General features: G+C 39.7%; 1 protein-coding gene across 8 annotated transcripts in view; it reads left to right on the forward strand.

The window, feature by feature from the left end:
- Window positions 1-19,949: 19,949 nt before the first annotated feature.
- Window positions 19,950-26,093, forward strand: part of KCNC2 (potassium voltage-gated channel subfamily C member 2) — a 228,575-nt gene continuing 222,431 nt past the window's right edge. For 6 of the 8 annotated variants that reach the window (XM_080661338.1, XM_080661334.1, XM_080661339.1 and 3 more), the window contains exons 1-2: window positions 19,950-20,465; window positions 21,629-22,358. In XM_080661338.1, coding sequence (XP_080517464.1) covers window positions 21,648-22,358 — 711 coding nt within the window. In that variant the 5' untranslated portion in view covers window positions 19,950-20,465; window positions 21,629-21,647. Of the gene's footprint in view, window positions 21,037-21,356; window positions 21,452-21,628; window positions 22,359-26,093 lie in introns of those variants that run through there. The other 2 variants (XM_080661335.1, XM_080661336.1) reach the window with 2 other exon arrangements.

A 26,093-nucleotide genomic window follows, 5' to 3' on the forward strand; every position in this document is an offset into this window, starting at 1 on the left:
TTTGTTCAGAATAGTTTTCTTCTTCACTGCATCCCAAGTTGGGGATTCCTGTTGGTGTTGAGTTGGTGCCAAGGATCATGGGTTGGCACTAGTGATTGTCCTCAAATATTTTCCATTCTAAGTGTTGCACAAGTCATTTTTTTGTGTGCTGAAAATAATGTGCCTTGCCTATCTCAGGGAGCTGGTTAAGACTGTGTGAGGAGATTTTCTGCAAGTATCAAGAGTTCTGACAATTTCAGGGCGTTTTCATGGTGTGAGAGACAGTGATGAGTCATTACTTTAAGTTCCTTCATGTAACCCTCAGTGTAGTGTGTCTTATAATTAATTCTGATGGTGACAAGATAACTTACTTTAGCTCAATAACTCTTTCCTGCCAGGTCAGAGACAACCAATAAAGACTGGGAAACAGGATTTTACCTTTTATTTTATTTTATTAGGTTTCGATGATGCTTGTCTCTTCAACCTCTTTAAGAGAGTTAAGTTGTGCAAACTGATGAACAACATTGAGTTCCTCAGCAAACTTAACTTTTAAGCCCCCCAATATCAGCTCTTTGGGCTTCCACTTACAATGTCTTTAATCCTGGTTCTTGGAACTATTTACTTTTATCAACAATTACAGCAACACTGGTTTCCCTCCCTTAAAAACTATTTCTTCCTCATAAGAGATCCCTAAAAATGCATCCGATTAAAGACATATTTCAGAACACTTGAAGCTCTTTTCTTCCATCGCCAAGATGATTCTGTTATTTTGAAATTATGAAGCACTCTCATCTATACAGCTTTGTGAAGAAAAGCTTTCTTCTTCAAATGTTATTGGATATTGAGTTTTAGTTCCTGTTTTTTCTATCTGTTATAAAGCAGGCACATTATCTTCAGATAAACTAACTTCAAAATTTATTAATGACCACATGGCAATAATTTAACCTGGTAGGGATATGAATGGTGAAATAAAGAAAACTTATAAAAGAAATTCTGAAATTTAAAGAATTATATTTTTAGTCTAACCTGAAAAAGCTGCAGTTGTTTCCAGAAGGAACTAAAAGCAAGCCAGTTGAAAGAGATTGGGAGTTTGGAGCAAGGAATTTTTCTAAAAAGGCAGACAGTGGTCTCAGAAAAGGAGACTTGCTAAATTAATTGGGTACAGGCAGGAATTAAAATTTCCAGATTGTGTTTTTGAGGATATCAGGATGGGTGGGGCTTAACCTGAAATTACTGAGTGTAAGTTTAGCAAGAAAGTAACATCTGTGGGTGTTAGTGGTTTTCTAGCCTGAAGGGATAATGACAAAGTAATGCTAACCTTGGGATGAAATGTTAATTTTTACTTTTAAGAGATACTGTTCTCATCTAGGTATAATAAGGCATCAGTTGACATCTATTAAACAAAATCTGAACTTAGTCAATCATTTAAGCATCAAATGATTTACTGATTAAAAAAATAAAAAGGTAAGTTCAGTTGGTTAGAGCATCATCCCGATACAACAATTTGCAATGCATTACAAGAACCAACCAATGAATGCATGAGTGGGTAGAGCGACAGGTGGAAGTTCCCCCGCCCCCCTCTCTAACATTAACAGATTAGAAAACTATGGTACATCTACACAATGGAATACTATGCTGCCATAAAAAAGAAGGAATTCTTACCATTTGTAGCAACCTGGAAGGAATTGGAGAACATTATGCTAAGTGAAATAAGCCAGTCAATGAAGAAAAATACCACATGATCTCACTCATTTGTGGATAATAAAAAACATTATAAACTGATGAACAAAAAGATAGATACAGAGGCAGTAAAGCATCAAACAGACTGTCAAATTACAGCAGGAAGGTTAGGGAGAGGTGGGGGAAATAAGAGATCAACTGAAGGACTTATATGCATGCATATAAGAGTAACCAATGGATGCAAAACATTGGGGGGTGAGGGCATGTATGGGAGTGGGGTGGGGGGAGCAATGGTAAGATATGTACACATATAATACCTTAATAAAAAAATGCCAAGAGCAAAAGACAAAGAGAGAATATTAAAAGCAGCAAGAGAAAAACAGTTAGTTACCTACAAGGGAGCACCCATACAACTGTCAGCTGATTTCTCAACAGAAACTATGCAGGCCAGATGGGATTGGCAAGAAATATTCAAAGTGATGAATAGCAAGAACCTACAATCAAGATTACTCTTCCCAGCAAAGCTACCATTCAGAATTGAAGGGCAGATAAAGAGCTTCACAGATAAGAAAAAGCTAAAGGAGTTCATCAACACCAAACCAGTATTATATGAAATGCTGAAAGGTATTCTTTAATAAGAGGAAGAAGAAAAAGGTAAAGATAAAAATTATGAACAACAAATACATATCTATCAACAAGTGAATCTAAAAATCAAGTGAATAAAAATATCTGATGAACAGAATAAACTGGTGAATATAATAGAATCAGGGGCATAGAAAGGGAGTGGACTGACAATTCTCAGGGAGATGTGGGGTGTGCGGGAAGAGACTGGACAAAAATCATACACCTATGGATGAGGACAGTGTGGGGGGTAAGGGCAGAGGGTGGGATGGAACCGGGTGGAGGGGAGCTATGGGGAAAAAGAGGAACAATTGTAATAATCTGAACAATAAAGATTTATTAAATTAAAAAAAGAAATGAATAAATAAAAAAGACAACTTAAAATTGTGTTAGAAAACATCACAACTGAGAATAGGTGGGGATTTGCCGTGGACACTTGAAGATGATATGACTTTGTTTAAAAAAGAAAAATGTTGTGGCATAATTAAAATGAAGAAACACAAGAACTTAGAACAATGGGAATCATAAATATTAAGAAGATTTTGAGTGATAGATTTATTGGTGGGACTTTACCTAAAAGTTCACAGAAATACTGTACGTTCTTAAATAGAAAAGTAGCACTGACTTAGGATTCTTAATTGATGATACGTTGAGTTGGCAAGAATTATTTGGACAATAGGTTGGTGGTGGCAGTTATTGCAATTATCCAAATATTAAAAAACTTCCCCTGCAGAGCAAGTTTTGTAATAATGGAGAAGTAAAGAAGGAATAGGTAGAAGAGGTTGTGGAAAATAAACTAATGGACAAAAGTAGATCCAGAGACATAGAATTAGTTACTTGTTAATTTCTGTTGTCATTGACTGAGGTGACATTTAAAAGCAGATTTATTTAATTGTTCTCCTTTTGTTCATGACCCATCTTTCTTTTCTAGGTCTTCTTTATATCTGTCAGTAATCTTTCATAGAGTATTTTTGGTTCCCACTCTTTTGGGTTTTTAAGATTTTTATTATCACCTTTGGTTATTTGATTTTTAAATTTTTTTATTCTTCAGAAATATTGACAATTAAAACAATATCCATTTTCTTTTAACATAAACTGTGTACAGTATGTTTCTTATAATTTATAATCCTTCAGTACATTATCTATTTTATTATTTCATTTATGTTTATTTCTTTTTTCAAAATTTATCATCACATTTTGTATTGTACTTTTGTTGCTGCCAAGAATTAGCTCCTGATAGTAATTGATGCTATTATTTTTCCTTTGATAAATAAATTAGTCAATTTATTTATAATTTTTGTGTTTACTTTTTATTATTTTTTTCCTAAGGTTTAATTTATAGTGATTTTAGAAATGAAGATAAATATATTTTAAACTTATTTTGTCATGTATTTTAAAATAATGAAATTATTTTATAAAAAATTTGTACTTCTATTATAGCTTTGATTGTCTCCTATATTATTTGATGTTTTATTTTTAATGTAGTTAAGAGGTATTCATGATATTATAAATATATAACTTGGTAGTTCTTTAAATTATAAATGTATAATTTAGTATTTAAATATTTTTAAATTGATGTTTCTATCTCTCCTTCCCTTTCCTTTTCCCTCTGAAATCAATAAAGATATATTTAAAAAAACGAAACAAAAAGAAAACAAACAAACAAAAGAATCTCCACATTGATGAGGTAGCTCCTAATGGCCTAAGCCAGAACAAGTTGAGAAACAAAATAAAAACAAACAAACTATGATCATAACCCAAACTATGAAATAAATATGCATAAGTCCATACAGATATACCTAAATGATTGAATAAAATCAGGGAGAATAAGCTAATCTTTCAAGCAGGAGAATTCCTAGTAGCTTTAGTAGATACTCTGTCTTCAAAGAGTTGGGACATAATTCCCCACTTCTTAAAAGTGAGCTCCAGCTGAAACTGGTTTGGCTCAGTGGATAGAGCGTCGGCCTGTGGACTGAAAGGTCCCGGGTTCGATTCCGGTCAAGGGCATGTACCTGGGTTGCGGGCACATCCCCAGTGGGAGGCGTGCAGGAGGCAGCTGATCGATGTTTCTCTCTCATCGATGTTTCTAGCTCTCTATCCCTCTCCCTTCCTCTCTGTGAAATATCAATAAAATATATTTAAAAAAAAAAAGTGAGCTCCACATAGTGACATAGTGACTTCCAAAGAATACAGTGTGGAAATGAAAGAAAAAGTGTAACTTTACAGTGAAGAAACCTGACAATACTACCTCAGCCAAGTGTAATAAACAGCAATTAGACATGTTGATCATATTGAAGCATCCATCTTATATAAAAACTGCTGTTTGAAATTTTATTTGGCTTCTGTAAATGCTTGCTTGCTTAAATAATAAGGAAAATAAGACTACTCCCACTTCAGAGAGACCATTAAACCTTCCCCGGATGAAATTATCAGTATGGGCACCAGGCCAAGCCTTTGGTTGAGGTCTCAAGGCCCAGCACATAGGGACTCTTCAAGAACTTGCAAAGGGGGCCGGAAACACCCCATATTTGGGAGACAAAGAAGGTAAAAACATATAAATAGGGAAAATTCCTCCAAGTTTGGGCCCAGAATTTGAGAGACATTTTCCTCTGGACAGCGCATAATAAATGTAACTCCATCTCTCTAAGTATTGCTTGGTTCTTTTCCGGTTTTCTGTAACAATATGAGAAGGGCACTTTACCCCTATGGCCTGACTCCCCAAATCTATAACCTCAGCCTACTCATTAAGAAAAAAATCAGAAGAACTCAAATCGAGGGACATTTTACAAAATATGTGATCAGCACTCTTTGAAACTGTCAAGGTCACCCCAAACCAGAAAAGCCTAAGAAAATGATACAGTCAAGAGAAACCTAAGTATACAAGACAATTAAATATAATGTGGTATCCTGGAGACTTTGCAACAGAAAAAAAATGACATTAGGCTAAACACTAAGAAAATATGAATAAAATATGGACTTTAGTTAACAATAATGATTGGTTCATTAATTGTGACAAATGTACCATAGCAATGTATGATATTAAGACTGTGGATATATAAAAACTCTACTACCTGCTCAATTTTTCTGTATATCTAAAACTGTTCTAAACTAAAATGTTCATTTAAAAAATCTGTTGTGGGAGCAATTTTTTTGTTCTTTTCCCCACAGTAAAATGTTTTCTTTGATCTGTAATTCTATCCTGCATGTCATTTAGATAATAGCCTAAAATAGAAAAGTCACTAAAACAGACTCTTACTAATGTAGTTTGTAACAATAAGCCTGAGAGAAAAAGATCAATGGGAGAGTGTCCTTGTGATATTACAGTCAGAGACCCTGCAGAAAACCACAAAATTCTTGGAAAGTTGTCCTACAGAGAGAGCACAGAGAATCTCATTAACCTGAATAGCTGAGCATGGGCCCTGACTTTAGCTTTTGGTAAGTTCAAAGGCAATTCCAGTTCACACTAAAGATAATGAATCACTGCTTTATCACGTGATTTAGCACTGTACACATAATAAATATATACTGTCTTTAGACTCTCTTTACTCGCTATCTCTCTGATATAGTCATTTAATTTAAAGTTGCTATACAATCTAACTGAACCATGATCAGCTCATAGCTCATAGTTTTTCATCTTTCTTTACAAGACCTTTCCTATAACCACAAACTAAATTTCTCTGGCCTGGATGCTTGGAGTATAGAGATGAGTAAGATATACATGCTTCTCATCCTGATAGAGGTTACAGTATGATGAGAAAGACAAATATTAAACAAGTAATGATCTAGACAACTAATCCTATCTAATAAAAGAGTAATATGCAAATTAACCATCACTCTGCCACACCCACAAGCCACGCCCACAAGCCACGCCCACCAGCCAATCAGGAACGAATATGAAAATAAACCCAACCAAGATGGCTACGGCCACAGAGAGCAGGAGGGAGGCTTGGGTTTCCCTGGCAATGGAGGAAGCCAAGCTTTCCGCCTGCCCTTGCCGGCCTAGGCCTCCACTCAAGGCTACAAAGTTTCAATGATAGAAGATACATAAATCCAAACAGAAATGGCGGCAGCCACGGAGCTGGAAAGAGCAGGAGGCTAGGGTTGCCCCCAGCGATGGAGGAAGCCAAGCTTTCCACACACCCTGGCTGGCCCAGGCCTCTGCTGAAGGCTACAAAGTTTCAATTATAGAAGATACATAAATCCCAACAGAAATGGCTGCCGCCACGAAGCAAACAGAAGGCTTGTCTCTGCTCCAGGCTACAAAGTTTTAATTGTAGAAGATAAATATACCCCAGATACCAGGGCTTCCACTTGGGTCGCAAAAGGGCGTGGCCAGCCTGCAAACCACCACAGGCCCCTCGCCCAGGCCACCCCACACCCCAAGGGAACCCCCACCCTGATCTGGGACACCCTTCAGGGCAAACCAGCTGCCCCCCCCCCCCCCCCCCCGTGCACCAGGCCTCTATCCTATCTAATAAAAGAGTAATATGCAGATTGACCATCACTCCAACACACAAAATGGCTGCCCCCATGTGGTCAAAGATCCTGCCCCCATGTGGACACAAGATGGCAACCACAAGATGGCCAGCAGGGGAAGGCAGTTGGGAGGGACTAGGCCTGCAAGGGAGGGCAGTTGGGGGTGATCAAGCCTGCAGGGGAGAAAAGTTAGGGGTGATCAAGCTGGCAAAGGAGGGAAGTTGGGGGTGACCAGGCCTGCAGGGAAAGACAGTTGGGAGAGACCCAGGCCTGCAGGGGAGGGCAGTTAGGGGCAAACAGGCTGGCAGGGGAGCAGTTAGGCATCAATCAGACTGGCAGGGGAGTGGTTAGGGGGTGATCAGGCTGGCAGGCAGAAGCGGTTAAGGGCAATCAGGAAGGCAGGCAGGCAAGCAGTTGGGAGCCAGCAGTCCTGGATTGTGAGAGGGATGTCCGACTGCCCCTTTAGGCCTAAACGGGCAGTCGGACATCTGAGGGGTCCCAGATTGTAGGCTGGGCTGAGGGACATCCCCCCCACCACCATGCACGAATTTCGTGCACCAGGCCTCTAGTCAATTATAAAGGTTATAAGTGCTATGAAAGAAGAAGTAAGGATATAACAGGTCAATTTGCCCAATGTTTGTGTTTTTGAGTGGAGAGGAGTGTCAGGGAAGGTTTCCATAATGAAGCAATGCTGAATCTGAGACATGAAGGATGAATTGAGTTAGCTAGTGTATAGCTGTGGAGTTCAAAAGCCTGTCAATCAACGAGTAAGAGGTTTACGGGCAGAGGGAAAAGTATTGCAGAAGTTCTGTGTGGGAAAACCCAACTAATACAATAATTCAGACAAAGAGAGGAAATGTTGGGGAAAAAATTTTCATGTGATTTTAAAGAATCATTTCACAGATTACATACTAATTACAATAGTCAAAATGTACCTTTACATGAAGAGATTTCATGATCGCTTAATTACCAAATAATCAACTTAGCATCATCAATAGTAGTAGAACTGCCTATGCATGTCTTCAGATGGGATTTGGTAAAAAAGTACACTATGTCATCTATGTGATATGCTTTCCAAAAATATTTAATTGAATCTAATAATGAGAGAAAATTAGACGATTCCAGAACGTGGGACACACTGCCAGACAAATGGCCTGGACTTTTTGAAAAAATAAAATCATGAGAAACAAAGGAAGAGCAACATGTTCAAGATGAAGAGAGATAAAAGAGACATAATGAGCATAATGCAAATATGTGAACATTAATTAGGTACTGGATTGGGAAAAAATCAACATGGAATATTTATTAGACATTATGGAATCATTGTTAATTTTCTTAGGTATTATAAATATATAAGAGAATGTTTTTATTCATAGGAGATTCATGCTAAATATTTAGAAATGAAGTTTCAGGTCTTCTACAGCTTATTTTATTTATTTATTTATTTAAATTTCTTTATCGATTATGGTATTACATATGTGTCCTTATTCCCCCATTACCCCCAAACCCCTCATTCATGCCCTTACCCCCCTGTTGTCTGTGTCCATTGATTAGGATTATATGCATGCATATAAGTCCTTTGGTTGATCTCTCCCTCTTACCTCCACTTTCCCCTACCTTCCCTGAGGTTTGGCGTTCTGATCGACGTTTCTCTGTCTCTGGATCTGTTTTTGTTTATCAGTTTATGTTGTTCATTATATTCCATAAATGAGTGAAATCATGTGATATTTATCTTTTTCTGCCTGGCTTATTTCACTTAGCCTAATGGTCTCCAGCTCCATCCATGTTGTTGCAAATGGTAAGAGCTCCTTCTTTTTTACCACAGCATAGTATTCCATTGTGTAGATATACCACAGTTTTTTAATCCACTCATCTGCTGATGGGCACTTAGGCTGTTTCCAAATCATAGCTATTGTAAATTGTGCTGCTATGAACATAGGGGTGCATATATCCTTTCTGATTCGTGTTTCTAGTTTCTTGGGATATATTCCTAGAAATGGGATCACTGGATCAAATGGGAGTTCCATTTTTAGTTTTTTGAGGAAACTTCATACTGTTCTCCACAGTGGCTGCACCAGTCTGCATTCCCACCAGCAGTGCACGAGGGTTCCTTTTTCTCCACATCCTCGCCAGCACTTGTAATTTGTTGATTTGTTGATGATAGCCGTTCTGAAGGGTGTGAGATGATACCGCATTGTTGTTTTGATTTGCATCTCTTGGTTGATTAGTGACTTTGAGCATGTTTTCATATGTATCTTGGCCTTCCTTCTGTCTTCTTTCGAAAAGTATCTATTTAGGTCTGTTGCCCATTTTTGATTGGGTTGTTTAACTTCCTTTTATTAAGTTGTATGACTTCCCTGTAAATGTTGGAGATTAAACCCTTATCGTTGATATCATTGGCAAATATGTTTTCCCATGCAGTGGGCTTTCTTGTTGTTTTGGTGATAGTTTCCTTTGCTGTGAAAAAGCTTTTTATTTTGATGTAGTCCCATTTGCTTATTTTCTCTTTAGTTTTCATTGCCCTAAGAGCGGTATCAGTGCAGAAATTGTTTCGGCATATGTCTGAGATTTCACTGCCTGAGGATTCCTCTAGTATTTTTATGGTTTCCCATTGTATGTTTAAGTCCTGTATCCATTTTGAGTTTATTTTTGTGTATGGTGTAAGTTGGTGGTCTAGTTTCATTTTTTTGCATGTATCTGCCCAATTTTCCCAACACCATTTTTTGAAGAGACTGTCTTGACTCCATTGTACGTTCATGCCTCCTTTGTCAAATATTAATTGAGCATAGTGATTTCTGGATTCTCTATTCTATTCCATTGATCTATATGTCTGTTCTTGTGCCAGTACCAGGCAGGTTTGAGAACAATGGCTTTGTAATACAGCTGGATATCTGGTATTGAGATCCCACCTACTTTGTTCTTCTGTCTCAGGATTGCTGCAGCTATTCAGGGTCTTTTTTTATTCCAGATGAATTTTTGGAAAGTTTGTTCTAGATCTATGAAATATGCCATTGGTATTTTAATGGGAAGTGCATTGAATTTGTAGATTGCTTTGGGTAGTATGGACATTTTGATGATGTTGATTCTCCCAATCCATGAACATGGTATGTTTTTCCATCTGTTTATGTCTTCCTCTATCTCTTTTTTCAGTGTCCTGTAGTTTTCTGTTCATAGGTCTTTTACCTCTTTAGTTAAGTTTATTCCTAGATATCTTAATTTTTTTTGGTGCGATGGTAAATGGGATTGCTTTTTTAGCCTCTCTTTCTGTAAGTTCATGATTGGTGTATAGAAATGCCATAGATTTCTTGGCATTAATTTTGTATCCTGCTACATTGCCGAATTCATTTATTAAGTCTAATAATTTTTGATGGAGTCTTTAGGGTTTTCTATGTACAGTATCATGTCATCTGCAAATAAGGACAGTTTTACTTCTTCTTTTCTAATTTGGATGCCTTTTATTTCTTCTTCTTGTCTTGTTGCAATGGCTAGTACTTCTAGAACTATGTCGAACAGGAGTGGTGAGAGTGGGCATCCCTGTCTTGTTCCTGTTCTTAGGGGAAATGGTTTTAGTTTTTGCCCATTGAGTATGATGTTGGCTCTTGGTTTGTCATATATGGCTTTTATTATGTTGAGGTATGGTCCTTCTATTCTCACTTTGCTGAGAGTTTTTATCAAGAAAGGGTGTTAGATTTTGTCAAATGCTTTTTCTGCATCAATTGATATGACTATGTGATTTTTATCTCTCAATTTGTTTATGTGATGTATCATGTTTATTGATATTTTCAATTGAGTCAGCAATATACACACAAATACCTGCATGCGTGTATATATAATGTTAATGTACATAAGTGTAATTAAATAGTTGTATATTTAATGAGTTAAGTTCACCAGCAATGAAATGAATGTAAAGCAATCAAACAATAATAAAGCATTTCCCTCTTATCCCAATAAACAGGATAAATTATGCCTCTTACACCATTTACTAAGGCAGAAAATGTGGAAAATTTCTCAATATCGTTCCTTATATTAAAAAGTAAATGTTTGAAATCTAAAGGAATCACTCCTGCATATTTTGAAAATGTGAACAACCAGAACATTTACCAGCTATCCTAGGTATTACAAAACAAAATCTTAAGGCTTTCATACGTTCAGTGAGAGCTGCTACTTTTTTCCTGGAAGTAAAATGTCCAACCCTATGGGGTCTCCTCTCTTCCCGGTGGCATATGTATAGTGGGTATGCACTAGCAACATTTAGAAAATTATATTTCCAGGTATGCTTCATGGCCATATGTTTTCATTCCATTTTTATTGCAAGTATTTTTGCTCGAATAAAGTAGTTTTGTCTTCATAAGAAGAGATTTGGGGCTTTTAGTTTGCTAGCCTGAGAATGGGGCTTCTGGGTACTCTTTTTTTATAGGTTGTGCAAGTTATCATCTTTGCCTGTGTTGTATTTTTTTTTTTTTAAGTTCAGCAATGGTACAAAGATATTTCTGTATTGCTTTTTTTCACTGTGTAATAGATTCTAGTATGATTCCCACGAGTTAGAATCTGTGAAAACATTTTCCTTAGTAAGAAAAAAAATGCATGGGAAATTAACTTGCTTCTAAGTCCTGGTGGAAGTGATGAAACCTGATGTTTAATGATGCTCCCTTGTGATTTGGAGTGCACATTTCTAAGACTGGGACAAGACTACAATTAAATTTCTAGTTTCTTCTATTGCCTAGAGGGAGAGTCCATCCAAGCTGATACAGGCATTGCTTTCTAATAATTTCTTTTGTATCTGATGTGACAACATGACACATTTCATTCTCTTATAACCACTGAAATCAGAACTTTTTCCCTACATCTAACATAAATTCCTAAACTTGTAACTTCATTTTGATGTTATCTTATTCAGATGAGAAATAATGGCAGTTTAAAAGATATTTCTGAAAGAATAAAAATGCATAAACATTTGTTTTATACTGAACATTTTCTCTGTTCTCCATATAGTGTTTGTGTTGCGCAGGGTTTGGGAGTAAAACATAAGGAAGATGGTAATTGATACAGTTGATGAGAGCAAAGTAGAAGAGTGTTAGTGCTGAAGATTCTGTCTGTTGTCCCCACTTTTCTTTAGCCTGGATTCTCACTTATTTTTTTAAATTTATATTTACACCTTTCCCAAACTTATAGGTGAAAGACAAGAAAAAAAGAGGTATATCATTAGATTGTGTAAACTTTTCTTTTCATAAAGCCACAAAGATTCAAAGATAGAGAAGAAAATAAAGTCATAAGTATTTGCAGTATCTCACCATCTACAAAAGAGGGTCCTCTTTTTCCTTTGCCCTCTGCACTGCACAACTCCATCTCCTTAAAAAAAGTGACATGCCTTCTAGGACTCTGGGTGACTGCTGCAAGGTTAACTATGTCAAGACAATCATTATGCAACAAAGAATCTGAGCAGAGATTTGAATGATATATAGGGCAATCCAGGAAAAAATCCATGAGAATAGCAATTGAGGGAAAAGATAGTAAATGATATGGTCCCAAGTTAGGAACTAGTTCAGTACATTAGTGAATAGAAATAAGACTACAGGGACTGGACATAAGGTTAGGTATGCAATATCATAGGAATCTTTGTAGTGTCCACCAAGATCTATTGCTTTTAAAGCCCTGAGCTTTAATGTAAAGTGTCCAACTCCTCTGGTATCCCTTGGGGTGCCATACTGGAGAAATTCCATGGATTATAAACTTAGTTCTAGGTAGTCTGTCTTTGGAACAATTTATTTCTTTTAGTTATAGTCTTTGATTATGTTTTCTAACTTGGTTCTATGGCCCAATACTTTTTTTGTGGTTATTGCCAAAAAAAGGAACAAAATAAATGAAATGATTAGTAGTAAAAGCAGAAAATATTGTCTTTAGGATTAGGGAAGAGTGTGTATTATGGGTATTGTTTTTATATTACATTAATAAATTGTGTCACCCATCACAGTAATGGAATAAAATATAAAAAAGATGCTCTTAAATCTGTTTAACTAAATGTACAAATTTAATTATGGCTATAGAAAGACTCAGGACATTCAAAGAATACTGGACTTTTTAAGATTAAGTATCTAAATATGGAATTGAATTGATGGGTTTTTTTTCCTGACAGAAATTCTAAAAGTGTTTTATATCTCTTGGAAACAACTGTGTGTTTCAGAATGCGGTTTAACATTTTCTTTGAGAGGTTGTTTTGCCATGCTAATTCATACTGGAGTTATATATTTTTTTTCATTTCTGTCCCCCAAATTGCATGATGGACTACTTTAAGCTATTTTATAGTTTTCTTTCTTTCCTTATTTCTTTTTCCTCTCTCTCTCTCTCTCTCTCTCTCTCTCTCTCTCTCTCTCTCTCTCGTCTCTCTCATTGGAGGATATGCTTATTGACTTTAGAACGAAGGTAGGGAAAAGAGAGAAACATCAATGTGAGAGAGAAACATTGCCCCAACCTGGGATGGAACCTGCATCCCAAGTATGTGCCCTGACCAGGGATCAAACCTGCAACCTTTCGGTATCCAAGGTGACACTCAAACCAACTGAGTCACACTGGCCAGGGCCCCATAGTTTTATTTTATTTTATTTTTTAATAAATTGAAATGCAGGTTTCCATGGTCTGGTTAAAGGAAAAGAATTTCAATAATGTTTGCCTTTCTCTGGTTCCTCTTTAGAACTGCTTCTTTGCTCTGACATTATTTCTACTTCCCTTGATTCTGTTTGAAACCTGCATATAGTCGCTTTTCAGAAGCCTGCTTTTCCACTTGTCTAGATGTCTTTCTAAATAATGAAGCTAAACTGGTGTGCTATATCTGCTTTACTTTTATTACAAGTGTCTTTCAACGTTCTCATTCCTGTGCTCTTACTGTTATTTCCTGGGGAAACCAACCTGATTATTTTCAGCCTTTTGCAGAAAAGTATTTGTGACTCATGGTTTCCATTTTATTCTTCTATTAAAGAAATCCAAACATGGTCTTTTTAAAAAAAAATCTGCTTTACTTACCTATTTTGATTAATGCTTTTATCATATGCTACTTATTCAACAGAAGGAGGAAATATAGCTCTGAGATATTTTGATGATTGGTTTTTTATTCACTAAATAGTTGGTATGCTTCAAGTATGGTATTTATTTTTTGTCATGTCTATGATCTTCGATTTTCTGTTCAAATCTTGGTTCTATGTATATTCAAATCATGGCTCTACCATTTACTCTCTGCCTGGGATGCAAGCATTGGAATTAAACACCTGTGGGTGTGAATGTTACCGGCTGTCCCTTACTAGCTTGGTGATATTGGGCAAGTTATTTTAGAATTCTAGTCTCCACATCAGTAAAATGCTGGTAAAATCACAGGTTGTACATCAAATGAGTTAAATCTAAACCTCTTGGTATTTTATTTTGCACTTACATACTTAAAAAAGTTTTGACTACTGCAATTACTAATGATTATTTTTTCCTTAATCACTCTGACAATCCCTTGTTTAATATGAAGAACATGAGTATCTCAATACCTGCTTGTAATGGACAATAAAATAATATATGTAAATATGGAGTCTTTAGCTTGTTGTTAATAAACATTAGTTCTCTTCCTGCCTCACTCCTCCTTTAATATATTCCGTAGGTGCAAAGTTCAGTTAATTTATTGTCATAGTTTTATAATCATTCACTTCAATATAGCTTCTTATGAATGTTTCAAAATGTGTAAGATGCTTTTTAAAAATACAGATTTGAAATTGCAGAAATTGGTGCAGACCAAGCAACTGAATCATAAACCCAGGGTGGGACCTTTTTGCACTTTAAAAAGCTTCACAGTGGAGTCTAATGCACTTCAAAGCATAGAACTCTATCATAGCTGAGAGGTCATAAAGACAATGTAAAGAGAGGAAATCTATAAACATATATAATGTAGTAGAGTAAGTCATACACGTATGAAATCATTAGCGGTAGAAGACAGGAAAGTACTAAAATACAGATTATAAAATTTTAATGATATGTCTTATTTAGCATCCATGATCTATTATGGAACAAGAACAATAGGAAGTAAAGTGCACTTTATTGATATCTGTCAATAATTTACCCTTAGAGGTAGAGCAGCCACCCTAGGAAGAGCTCCTGCGTATTGCCCCCTTTGTAAGTTATAATGACTTCAAGTAGTATGATAGATAACCATTTACTAAGGTTCTCTCTCTCTCTCTCTCTCTCCCCCCTGGTGGTCAGTATGCATTATAGAGACTGGTCGACCTGTTATAATGGTCACTTAAGCTTTTACATATATACAGTAGGTCCTCGGGTTATGTCGGAGATCCGTTCCCATGGCGCGACATAACGCGATTTTTGCCGTAATTCAGAACCCACCTACATAAGCACATATGTCACTCACATGGAGCACATACACAGCAGTAATGAAGTGAAACAGTAAAAAAAAAATAAAAGAAAGAAAACAATTCTTGACTTTTACTTGTGGTAAATACATAATGAAAAACATAAAGCACATATGTACATACGTCAAAATGACGGAACTTCTTTTTAAATAAATACTGTAAATGGGAGATGGTGATGTAACCATGAAACAATATATGTTGAGTCTGACATAACCTGAGAACTGCCTATAGATGGTATATCCAACATTTGAACTAGTTTTGACTTCTGTACAAGGCAGTATGGAATAACAGGAGTCAGAGGATATGGGTAATAGTCCTGCTTCTGCCAAGTATTAACTGTGATTTTGGGGTGAAAGCTTTTCTTCATTTGATAATACAAGTTACTATGAATAGATGCCAAAATGTGCCAATGATGTTCTTAAGTATTATATTGGCCTATGTCATTTAATCTTCATGTTAACTATACTGTCATCATCCCCATTCTATAGGTGAGGAAACTGAGGCTCAAGTTGTACAACTTTTTACAGGTCAGATATCTCATGAACAATACTTAGAAGAAAAACTCCATTTTATCTGCCTCCAAAGCCTGTGGAATTTGCAATTAACCACTATAAAATACTCCCTCTCAAAAATTTATGAAATTAGAATATATATATCTCATATATTCGTTTTCTTTTAGGATTCACAACACATGATGTTAGTTATTGTTAAGAAGGCAGGTAAGTAAGCTTATATTTTTTACTTTTCAGATGAAGGAAACGTAGAGGATGAATCATCTTGTATAACAAACAATTTCAAAGCATAATAGCCTAAATATAGTTTTTTATTTAGCTCAAGATTCTGTGGCTCAGTGTATCTGGACTAGGGTCAACTGGACAGTTCTTCTGGATCATGCATGACAGCAAGACAATTCTAGTTTTGGGGATTAACTGGCTATAATCTAGATCAGGGGTGGGAACCTTTTTTCTGCCAAGGGCCATTTGGATAGTTATAACATCATTTGTGGGCCATACTAAATTATTAACTTAAAAAATTAGCATATTTAGTCAAACATTTAATAAACTTATCCCTAATGCCCTGGCAGGGTCAGACAAATGATTTCACGGGCCAGATGTTCCATACCCTTGATCTAGGCTAGGGGAAGAGATGAGGAGTTTTAGCTGCTGGGAAGCACTTTATTTAATTAAAAAAAAAATCCTTGTCTATTTTGTTCTCTGACTTGCTTCCTAATGCTATTTCTCTTTGTACTAAAGAGGGGTGTGTGTGTGTGTGTGTGTGTGTGTGTGTGTGTGTGTGTGAATGGAGAGAGAGAGAGAGAGAGAGAGAGAGAGAGAGAGAGAGAGAGAGAGAGGAAGCTAAGTCTTGTTCTCATAATGCCAGAGCAGGCTTCCAAGAAATAAAGAGAGAGCACAGATGCCTGAAGGACCTTCTAAAGTTGAGGCTTTGAACTGGCACAACATCACTTCATTTCATTCTATTGGCCAAAGCAAAGTATACACCTGGTACAGATTCAAGGGCTGGAGAAATAGACGATGCGAGAAGGTGAAGAGCCTCATATGACCTTAAAAAGGGTCATACCTACAGGGAGAGATGGGAAATTGTGGCCATTTTTTAATCTACTGAAGACGAACTTGTCTATAAATAGTATTTTGCTTTTTGAAGGTGAAGAATATTTTAAAAATTCTTATACTGGACTTTAAAAGAGTTAAATTGTTCAAATGTTAAACTTACAAGATGTCATTTTGACATTCACAGTATGGCTTCATGAGATCAAGCCACACTTCTGGTGGGGATGTCATGCTAGGTTTCTATAGCTCTCTGTAATGTTGACTCAAGGCTAGAAAGAAAGCAGCATTTCAGCCACTTCTCTACAGGGGGTAATGTCTCTGGTCTTTTAAATCCTTGCTCTACACAGACCAACAAAGGAAACTACAACTGTTTTTTTTTCCTCAGCTTTCCATTGCCATCTTTTAAAGATTTGTTTTCTTTTCACTTTTGTCTTTTACAGCAAGATCAGTAGAGTTAGCTGGAGGGGTTTTTTGTACTCTCATGTCTTATATAATAAAACCTGGATATTTGTCTTAGGATCTTCCCCTCTTATATTGACCAGAAAAACAAACAGACAAAAACAAAGACTATTTCATTCATTGCTTTATCAATTCTCCAGTGAAATGCAATCTCATCCTTTTATGTCTCACATTCTTATTTTCAAACTTATCTGACATGTTCTCTAATTTTACATCTAATCCTTTATGAATCTAGAAAAGTCTGACTTCTAAAACATGATCCCTCTTGTTAATGTGATTATTTCTAGGTAGCTATATAAGCTTAAACTCAAATTGATCAATTACATCTTTTTCTCATTTGCCCCTCATGAGTCCTTTGTATCTCCCCCCCACACACACCGCCTTTTTTTGGTTTCTCTATAGATCCCTCATAATACAAATTTAATATAATCAAACTGAAGGTTTTCATGATTGGTTCTTGCCAACTGTATAAGTTATAGTTCTAGAAGTCTTATAATTTAATTAGAGGCCTGGTGCATGAAAATTCATGCACTGGAGGGGAGCCCCTTACCCCGGCCTGCCCTCTCTCACAGTCCAGGAGCCCTCAGGAGCAGGCGGCAACCTGGTGATCAGGGGAAGGCGACACCCATTACAACTCTACTGCTGCCACTGCCCACAGTGCAAGCCTCGGCTGGCCCTAGTTACCTGAGCCTCAGACGGCCCTGGGCAGCTGGGCAGCCGCCATCCAGGCCCTGGGTGGCTGGGGGGTTGAGGGGACTGGGGGACTCCAGAGGCAAGTGCATGGCTGCCGTCCTGGCGGGGCTGAGGGGACTGGGCACCACCATCTTGTGGCTGTGGGCGCCGCCATCTTTGAGGGCATGGCAGTCAATTAGCATAGTCCCTCCTTATTGGCCGTGGGCGCTGCCATCTTTGTGATGGTGTGAGGGTCAATTAGCATATTCCCTTTTTATTAGATAGGATGTGAATATATCCTCCATTTAAATTAAAAAGGAGTAATTTATGTAAAGCATTTTGCACAGAGTAAGAGCTCAGTAAATGTTATCTATTATTATAAATGCTTCTGCTACTATATTATTGGTAGTTTATTTTAAAGAAAACCATATGACTTTTTATCCTTACTGAATTTATAACATTAAGCTATATAAGGAACCATATAGACAATATGAAGATGCATGTTAGAATTTGAATATAATTCTTCTTTGTAAAATTTCAGGCAATTGAAATGAACTATTTCTGTTACTTTTAGAAATTCCTCAGTGATTGATAATAGTAAAAAACTAGAATCACTCCCTCAGTATTTAACCTTTACACATTTTGGTATGTGTTAGTAAAGGAAATTTATATTTTCACAAAGCTGCTCCTTAGTTTATTATTGCACATTTATTGTCATATTGTTAGTATATTTTTTATAAAGGTATACATACCATATTTTCTTACATTAGTTTCCTAGATATCAATGAGCTTTTAAAGACCTTTTAGTTCTTCACTTTGTTTAATTATTTACTGTCATAACAGATAGGTATGTTTTTAGTAAATTGTTTATCTTTTACTGCCCACTTTGCAGTTCCCTATAATGCTAAAACTTTATCAGTAACTCATAACTCTTGCTCTTTTCAGATCATAGTGTTACTATCAATAACTTTTCAAACAGGTTTCCTTCTACTTACAACCTGGTGTTTTACCTACTCTGTGGACTTCAATCCTATCAAAGCATACCGTACCTATAGAATAGGCACTCACTTCCTCCCCCCTGCCCACACTCCCTCACTTCCTAGAAATATACACATAGACACAGAAACACATATTTTTTGGTGGTGGTGAGATCTGACAAGGGTTGAATTGTCTCCCGGCCTCCCTACACCCCCTTTCAAAGAGAGATGCTGAAGTCCTAATCTCCAGGACTTCAGAATGTGACCTTATTTGGAGATAGGTTCTTTATAGAGATGGTTCAGGTTAAAATGAAGTCATTAAGGTGAGTCCTAATCATTAGGTCTAGTGCTTTTATATAAGGGGGGATTAGGGCACAGAGCCAGCCTGCATAAAGAGAAAATGATGTGAAGAGACACAGGGAGGAGATGACCATCTGCAAGCCAAGGAGAGAGAACTACAATAGATCCATTTCTCAGAGCCCTCAGAAGAAACCAACCCTGACAACACCTCTTGGCCTCCAGAATAGTGGGGTAATTTATTTCTGCTGTAAACAATGCAGTTTGTGATACTTTGTTATGGCAGCCCTAGCAAAGCAATACAATACGGATTTAAGAAGGGGAGAAATTGGCTAATTAGATAATTGCTTTGGTACTTGGATATCTGTAGTTTGTCTTTTCCGTTTCTGATAAAGAAACCCGTATTTTTACTCGCTAGAGCGTGTTTCTGGAATAAACTTTAAAAACTTGTTTTGTTTTATATAATCATGATTTGGTGCCTGGAGACCTACATTTGACAGAAAAAAAGCAAGCCAGAGCCATGAATAAGACACTAGAAACCAGACTCACTTGTCACCTGTAAGTAGAGCTCTCTCTCCCATCAACAGTCATTAAGAAAAAAACAAAAAAGCAATTGGTTTTAAATTCTCTCTCACTTGTTGGGAGGGGTGGGACAGTGGGAAGAGAAAGGGTGTGGAGAGCGGGGTGTCAATAAGGTAGGCAGAAGCTCCAGAGAGGGTGGGGATAGAGCTTCATCAAAGAAAAATAGATGAACCTGGTTGGTACAACATAGCTTCCCCAGACCCACCCACCCACCCACCCACCCACCCACCCTTCCCTAGCTCTGTGCTCCGGCGGGCGGCGGTGGTTGCCGGCGAGCGGTGCGGAAGGGGCAGTTTCAGCAGCTGCTGCTTGGGGGGAAGAAACAACATCTGCAGGTGGAAATCGGGGCAGGCTGACTTCACCTTCAAGAGGGTGAGCTCTGACCTATTCGGCCAGCCCCGCGGCAGCCACGGCCGGCCGATCTGCCCGCGCGCGGCGGGGTCGCGGGGCGCCGGCTGGACCCGCCCCGAGCTCCATGGTTCGCCCAGCCACGCGCGATGCCGACTCTGGGCGCCGAGGCTGGCGCGGGGCGAGCCCGCCGCCCGCACCATGAAGGCGAGGAGCGCGGCGGGTGGCCGCCAGGGGCTGTCTCCGCGACCCCGGCGCCCAGACGAGCGGCCCAACGGCCTGAAAACGCCAACAAGTAGTTTCTCATTGGAGAAGGGCGGCGCGGCTGGGTGTCGGGACTCAGCCCGGCCGCCCGGAGCAGCTCGTCCACGCGGAAATCAAAGCAGAGCCACTTTTATCTCGGTCTCGTTAAGGTACCTGGGGCCGGGAGGCCAAGGGGCGATTTGCCGGGAAGGGCAGGCTGACCCCGCAGGCAGGCATCCCCTTCCATCGCTGTAGGAATAGGAATGTGGAGGCGAAGCCCTGGGGAGAGGCGGCTGGCTGACTGGAAGCGGGGACGCGGTCAGCCGGGACTTCCAGCTCAGGGGGTGTGCCTCCAGCAGCTCTTCCCTCGGCCTCGCCCCTCCTCGAAAGCAGCCCTCCACCCCCATCCCCGAGGTGTTTGTTTTTCTTGGGAAAGGGGGATGGGGTGGGATGCACGGATCACTATTCTTAGGAATGGATCCTAATTAGTCCTTTCCTTTCCCGAGTCAGAATATTAGTAACAACAATAAGGTGACAAGGAAATTGGATCAGGAAATTGGTCAGAGGTCTCCTTGGTGAAAGGCAGCATCAGGGGAGATTTTTTTTTTTTGCTCTGACTTCTGCGTTCGGGCTTTTTTGCCTGGTCCGCGAGGGAAAGTGGAGGTGAAGCTGGAACAGGTCGCTCAGAGGGCACGCCCTGCGCGCCTGGGAGCAGCGCGCCAGCCATCCAGTTGACTGAGGGTACGCCTGCCTGCCCGGGGGGCTCGGCTGAGTGAGGGTCGCGGGTGGGGGGCTCTCAGCCAACCCTGCCAAGTTGCATCAGCAGAGAGAACTCCCTGCCTAAGGGAATTGTTCCCAGGCTAGGGGAGGGAGAAAGGTTAGGAAAGTCAAACAGAGGGACCCGGGCGGGGGGTGGAGAGGGAGAGGAGAAAAGGGCAAGAGAGGGGGAGAAAGAGGAGGGAGAGAGCAGGGCTGGGGTGGGGAGAATAGGGCCTGGGAGCAGGTTACACTGAGAGAGGACATAGGGGAGGGAGGGTGGACGGTGGAAAGGTGAAGGAGCAAAGGGAGGAAGGTGTGAAGCAGGGGAAAGGGTGTCATGGAAGGTCAAGGAAGACTCGGACTGTTCCCTTCTGGGTTCTCTGGAAACCCGGGGAAGGTGTGAGGCTTGAGTGGGGACCGACGGGGCGCTGACCCCCCAGGGAGGGTCGTTTGCCCGCTGCCCATCTGCCAACCCTGCATCGTGGAGCCCTGGGGCTGGGCGTGGGGGAGGGGGCCGTGGTGCAGCTCTGACGGCCCAGGTCCTTAACTTGGCTGTGTTCGCCTCCCCCCCCAGTCATGTCTGAGCCACAGAGATGGGCAAGATCGAGAACAACGAGAGGGTGATCCTCAATGTCGGGGGCACCCGGCATGAAACCTACCGCAGCACCCTGAAGACCCTGCCCGGGACCCGCCTGGCCCTCCTCGCCGCCTCCGAACCCCAGGGCGACTGCTTGACGGCGGCGGGCGACCCGCTGCAGCCGGCGCCCCCTCCGCGCTCGCCGCCGCCGCGACCACCCCCGCTGTCCCCGGGCCCCCGCCGCTGCTTCGAGGGCGGCGCGGGCAACTGCAGTTCCCGCAGCGGCGGCGGCAACGGCAATGACCACCCCGGGGGCAATGACCACCCCGGGGGCGGCTGCGAGTTCTTCTTCGACCGGCACCCTGGCGTCTTCGCCTACGTGCTCAACTACTACCGCACGGGCAAGCTGCACTGCCCCGCCGACGTGTGCGGGCCGCTCTTCGAGGAGGAGCTGGCCTTCTGGGGCATCGACGAGACGGACGTGGAGCCCTGCTGCTGGATGACCTACCGGCAGCACCGCGACGCCGAGGAGGCCCTGGACATCTTCGAGACCCCCGACCTCATGGGCGGCGACCCGGGCGACGAGGAGGAGCTGGCGGCCAAGAGGTTGGGCATCGAGGAGGCCGCGGGCCTGGGGGGCCCCGACGGCAAGTCTGGCCGCTGGAGGAGGCTGCAGCCCCGCATGTGGGCGCTCTTCGAGGACCCCTACTCCTCCAGAGCCGCCAGGGTAAGGCCAGAACCGCCCCTTCCCCTGCTCCTCCAACTCCTGCCAACTCCTCCCCCCACTTGCTGTTCATTTACACCCAGGTCCCTGGGATGGGCGTGGGGGAGGGGAGAATTAGAGGTCCATCTGTTGAAAGGTGAACTCAGGGGCCCTGGCCCTCAGCCCCCGCCCCCCACCTCAGTTCCCCTTCATCTCCTTCTTCTCCTTCTCAACTCAAACTGAGATTTACTTTAGCAGATGGGACCTGAAGGGCATATGTCCAGCCCTCTGTGCAAGTCTGTCTGGAACCTTATCTTGAAACCGGTATCAGACTTCATCTTGAGTTTGTTTTGTTGTTTGTGTTTTCTTGACTCTTTTGCTGCAACTTTTCCTTTAGTTCCGATGTCTCTTTGGGCCTCCTGGTCCCCAGGATTTGACACTTTCAGTGAGGCCCGACACCCCTGCACATCGGACTCACGGGAGCAGAGGCTGCAGTTAGGGATCTAATCTGAGGATAGAGTGGCTGGTGTGGGGAGGGTGTGCCGGGGTTCACTTTGCTAAGAGTCTCCCTCCTCCTGCTGTTCGGGCCACCACGGCTTTCCAAGGGGGAAGGAGGCTGGGAGTGCTGGTCCCAGGGAGGTGACGGAGAGCCCACCTGCACACTGAGTTTGGGAGGCAGGTGTCTTTCCCTTTGGGCTGTATCTATGTTTATTTTACAGGTGGAACGTGAATTAGTCACTTCGGTGATCTAAGTTTCATCCGATTTTCTAAATCTGGGTCTTTTAGATTGTAGCGAACTTTATTTTACTCTTTAGATTGTGATCCCATCCTTAATTTTTCTTCTCAGTTTCTAGCTTGAGTGACAGCTTAAAGTTGGTTCTTGTCATTCCCAATTAATTCTTCAAAATCCCATGAAGGGACTATAAAAGTAACCAGTAATGGTTTCTCCAGTGTAAAGGAAACAAAAGAAATATAAATAACCAAAAATTACATAGTATGTGAGTGGTTTTTAATTATATATGAGAACAGAATACCGTATTTTGTTAAATCTTTGCAACTGCAAGTGTCTGGTTTGCTTCTGACGCCCAGAAAAGATACCACCCCCCCCCCCCCCCCGGCATAATGGGAATTCTCCCAGCTTCACTTTGGCTCTGTTCTTATTATTGTCTTTGCATGTTAGAAGTCTTTGTCTCTCAGATATTGTGCAGCTGTCTCTCTACCAACTTGTCAGATGTGCTTCCGATACCACTTTAGAAGTCTGAAGATATGTTTTGTTTTCAGTGTGAAAAAGTATATAAAAGATGTAAAATATTGCTACTCTATTGGATCTGGAATTGAAATGCATGCATAAATTCTAGTAGGTCCACATTTTCATATTTGAATATTGAATTCAAAACTTCAACTCTGATATCTTCCTTTTAAGATCATTCTATAAATTCAACAAAAGTTGGCATTCAGAAAAAACAAACAACTACATATTTATTTAAATTAAATCATAGACTCATGACCATAACATCTGTGTCTCCCCCTCTCCCCCTCCCCTACGTACCTACCTACCTACCCAGCTCTTTCCACTTGGTGGCTAAAAAGATAATCTGACTCATCATGTGATTTCCCCCCCAGATCATGTGCTATGAAAAAGACAGAATATTTATTATCTTTCTCACATGAGCATCTAATACATTTAATACCTTTTATTGTAGGGCAAATTGCATAGCAAAAACTTAAATAAAAATGTGTTCAACTTTTATTATTGCTATGGAAATTGATTCAATTGATTATTGGTCAAAGGGTAGCCCCTTAACTTGATAATAGTTTTTTAAAAATCTAAGATTTCATTATAATATTATTAAGAATTTGGCTTGCATCCATTTCAGGTGAGGAAAGAACACAGATTAGAGATTAACACAAGGTCAAAGAGCCACTAGAAGCAGAATTAGCTAAGAATTGTAGACATGGAAAATTTCTTTGAGATCACCTTGTGAAGACCCTTTAGATGTAGAGGAGGAATATGAAGTCTGCAGATGCTAAATGATGGTCAAGGTCAGACAGCAAGTTAACAAAGGCAGAACCAAAATTATCTGGAGGTCTCATGACATCCTCTCCAGGCCCTTTCCACCACAACCACTGATTATAACTGACTGGTTTGTGAAATCTCTGCAGACTGTGTTGCTCTTGAGAGTTAATGGAGCATAAGATATTCACTAGCATTCTAACTCTGAAAGGTCATCTGTGACTTTTTTAATATGTGCATTCCCGTATTTTGGCTGGTAGAAATTTTACCCTGCACCACCCAACATTTGAGAAAAAATATGGGGATTATGATAGTGAATTCATCATTTTTAATTATGAAAACATTCACTTTATTAGCATTTTAAGTTGTTTTATTTCTACAATTTTAGTTCTTCAAACTACTAAAATTTAAATTTCTAGATCTGGAATTGTATTTAGAATTTCATTTGTTTATTTTTATGGGCCATTTTTCCCCCCTGTCCTCAAACTACAAAGAACAAAATAAACAAACAAAAACAAGAGGGAAATGATCTAACTACTGGAAGTATTTGCGAATTTTAAATATAATACTTAATTAAAAATATAATAAGGTAGGGACAATATTAGTCAAAAATTAGGTTGAAGAAGGAAAATACAGTATATTCTTGTTTTGTAAACATTGCCCCAGTTAAAAGATTTAGCCAAATATATCTTGTTCATAAAATATGGTAGTCAGTTATTAAAATTTTTAGAACATTTATTTATTCAATGCATATTGATAATGCAGTCACTGTAGGCCAGAAACTATGCAACATACTGGGAATTCATAGAGAAAATATAGTCCTTTGCCCTCAATAGGCTCAGAATTATATTTATAATTAAACATTTCCAAAAGATAATATCTATTAAATTTTTAAAAAATACAACAAAATAACAACAAATAAAATTCTAGAGATATTAAAAAGTTTTTTTTTTTTTCAAAAACAGCTCAATGGAAATTTTGCCTGACATATGCCTGACAATATTCTATTTAGAAATGATGGTCTTAGCATATTGTTAGTCTTTATTTTATTATGAAAATGTTAGGCTGTTTTAATCTCCATTGTTGTGCCTTCAAAGTGACTTATAGGCTGTCTATTTGTAATATTATTGGAGAAGATGATGAAGAGTGTACTTATACCAAACAACTGGATTTTTGGAGGTATGGTCAAGTGTCTTCATCCCTTTCATATTAATTAAAAGTCATGGCCAACCATATAACAATGCAAATCCAACCTTCAGAACCCTGAAAAGAATCTGCTGTAACAGTCTGGTGTGATTGCATTTGCCTTATAAGCCTCTAAGTGTCTTTTGACCTTTTCCAGGCCACTATTTTAAAGTTCGCATGCTTATATTCTCAGAATTTATGCTTATATTCTGAGCATTGGATAGGACCAGAGAGTACCTAATTCAATACATCATTAAAAGAACCTAGTAATTTCATTAGTCAGTTGTATTTGGTCACAAACTAGATGATCTACGCAATTAGGTTGGGCTTTAGGCATGCCAAAGGTGAATGTACTAGTAGTTGGACAGATTAGGTATACATTTTTTTTGTGTGTGTGTAATATTTTTCTAAGAGCTCATTTGCAAACTTGAATTAACAAAAATAAGTAAGAGATTAATCAAAGAACTTGTATGCATATATGCATAACCCATGGACACAGACAATAGTGTGGTGAAAGCCTGGGGCGGGGTGGGGGTGCGGTGCAGGCTGAAAGGGGTCAA

Source organism: Plecotus auritus (assembly GCF_963455305.1).
Source record: "Plecotus auritus genome assembly, chromosome: 3".
Taxonomy (NCBI): Eukaryota; Metazoa; Chordata; class Mammalia; order Chiroptera; family Vespertilionidae; genus Plecotus; species Plecotus auritus.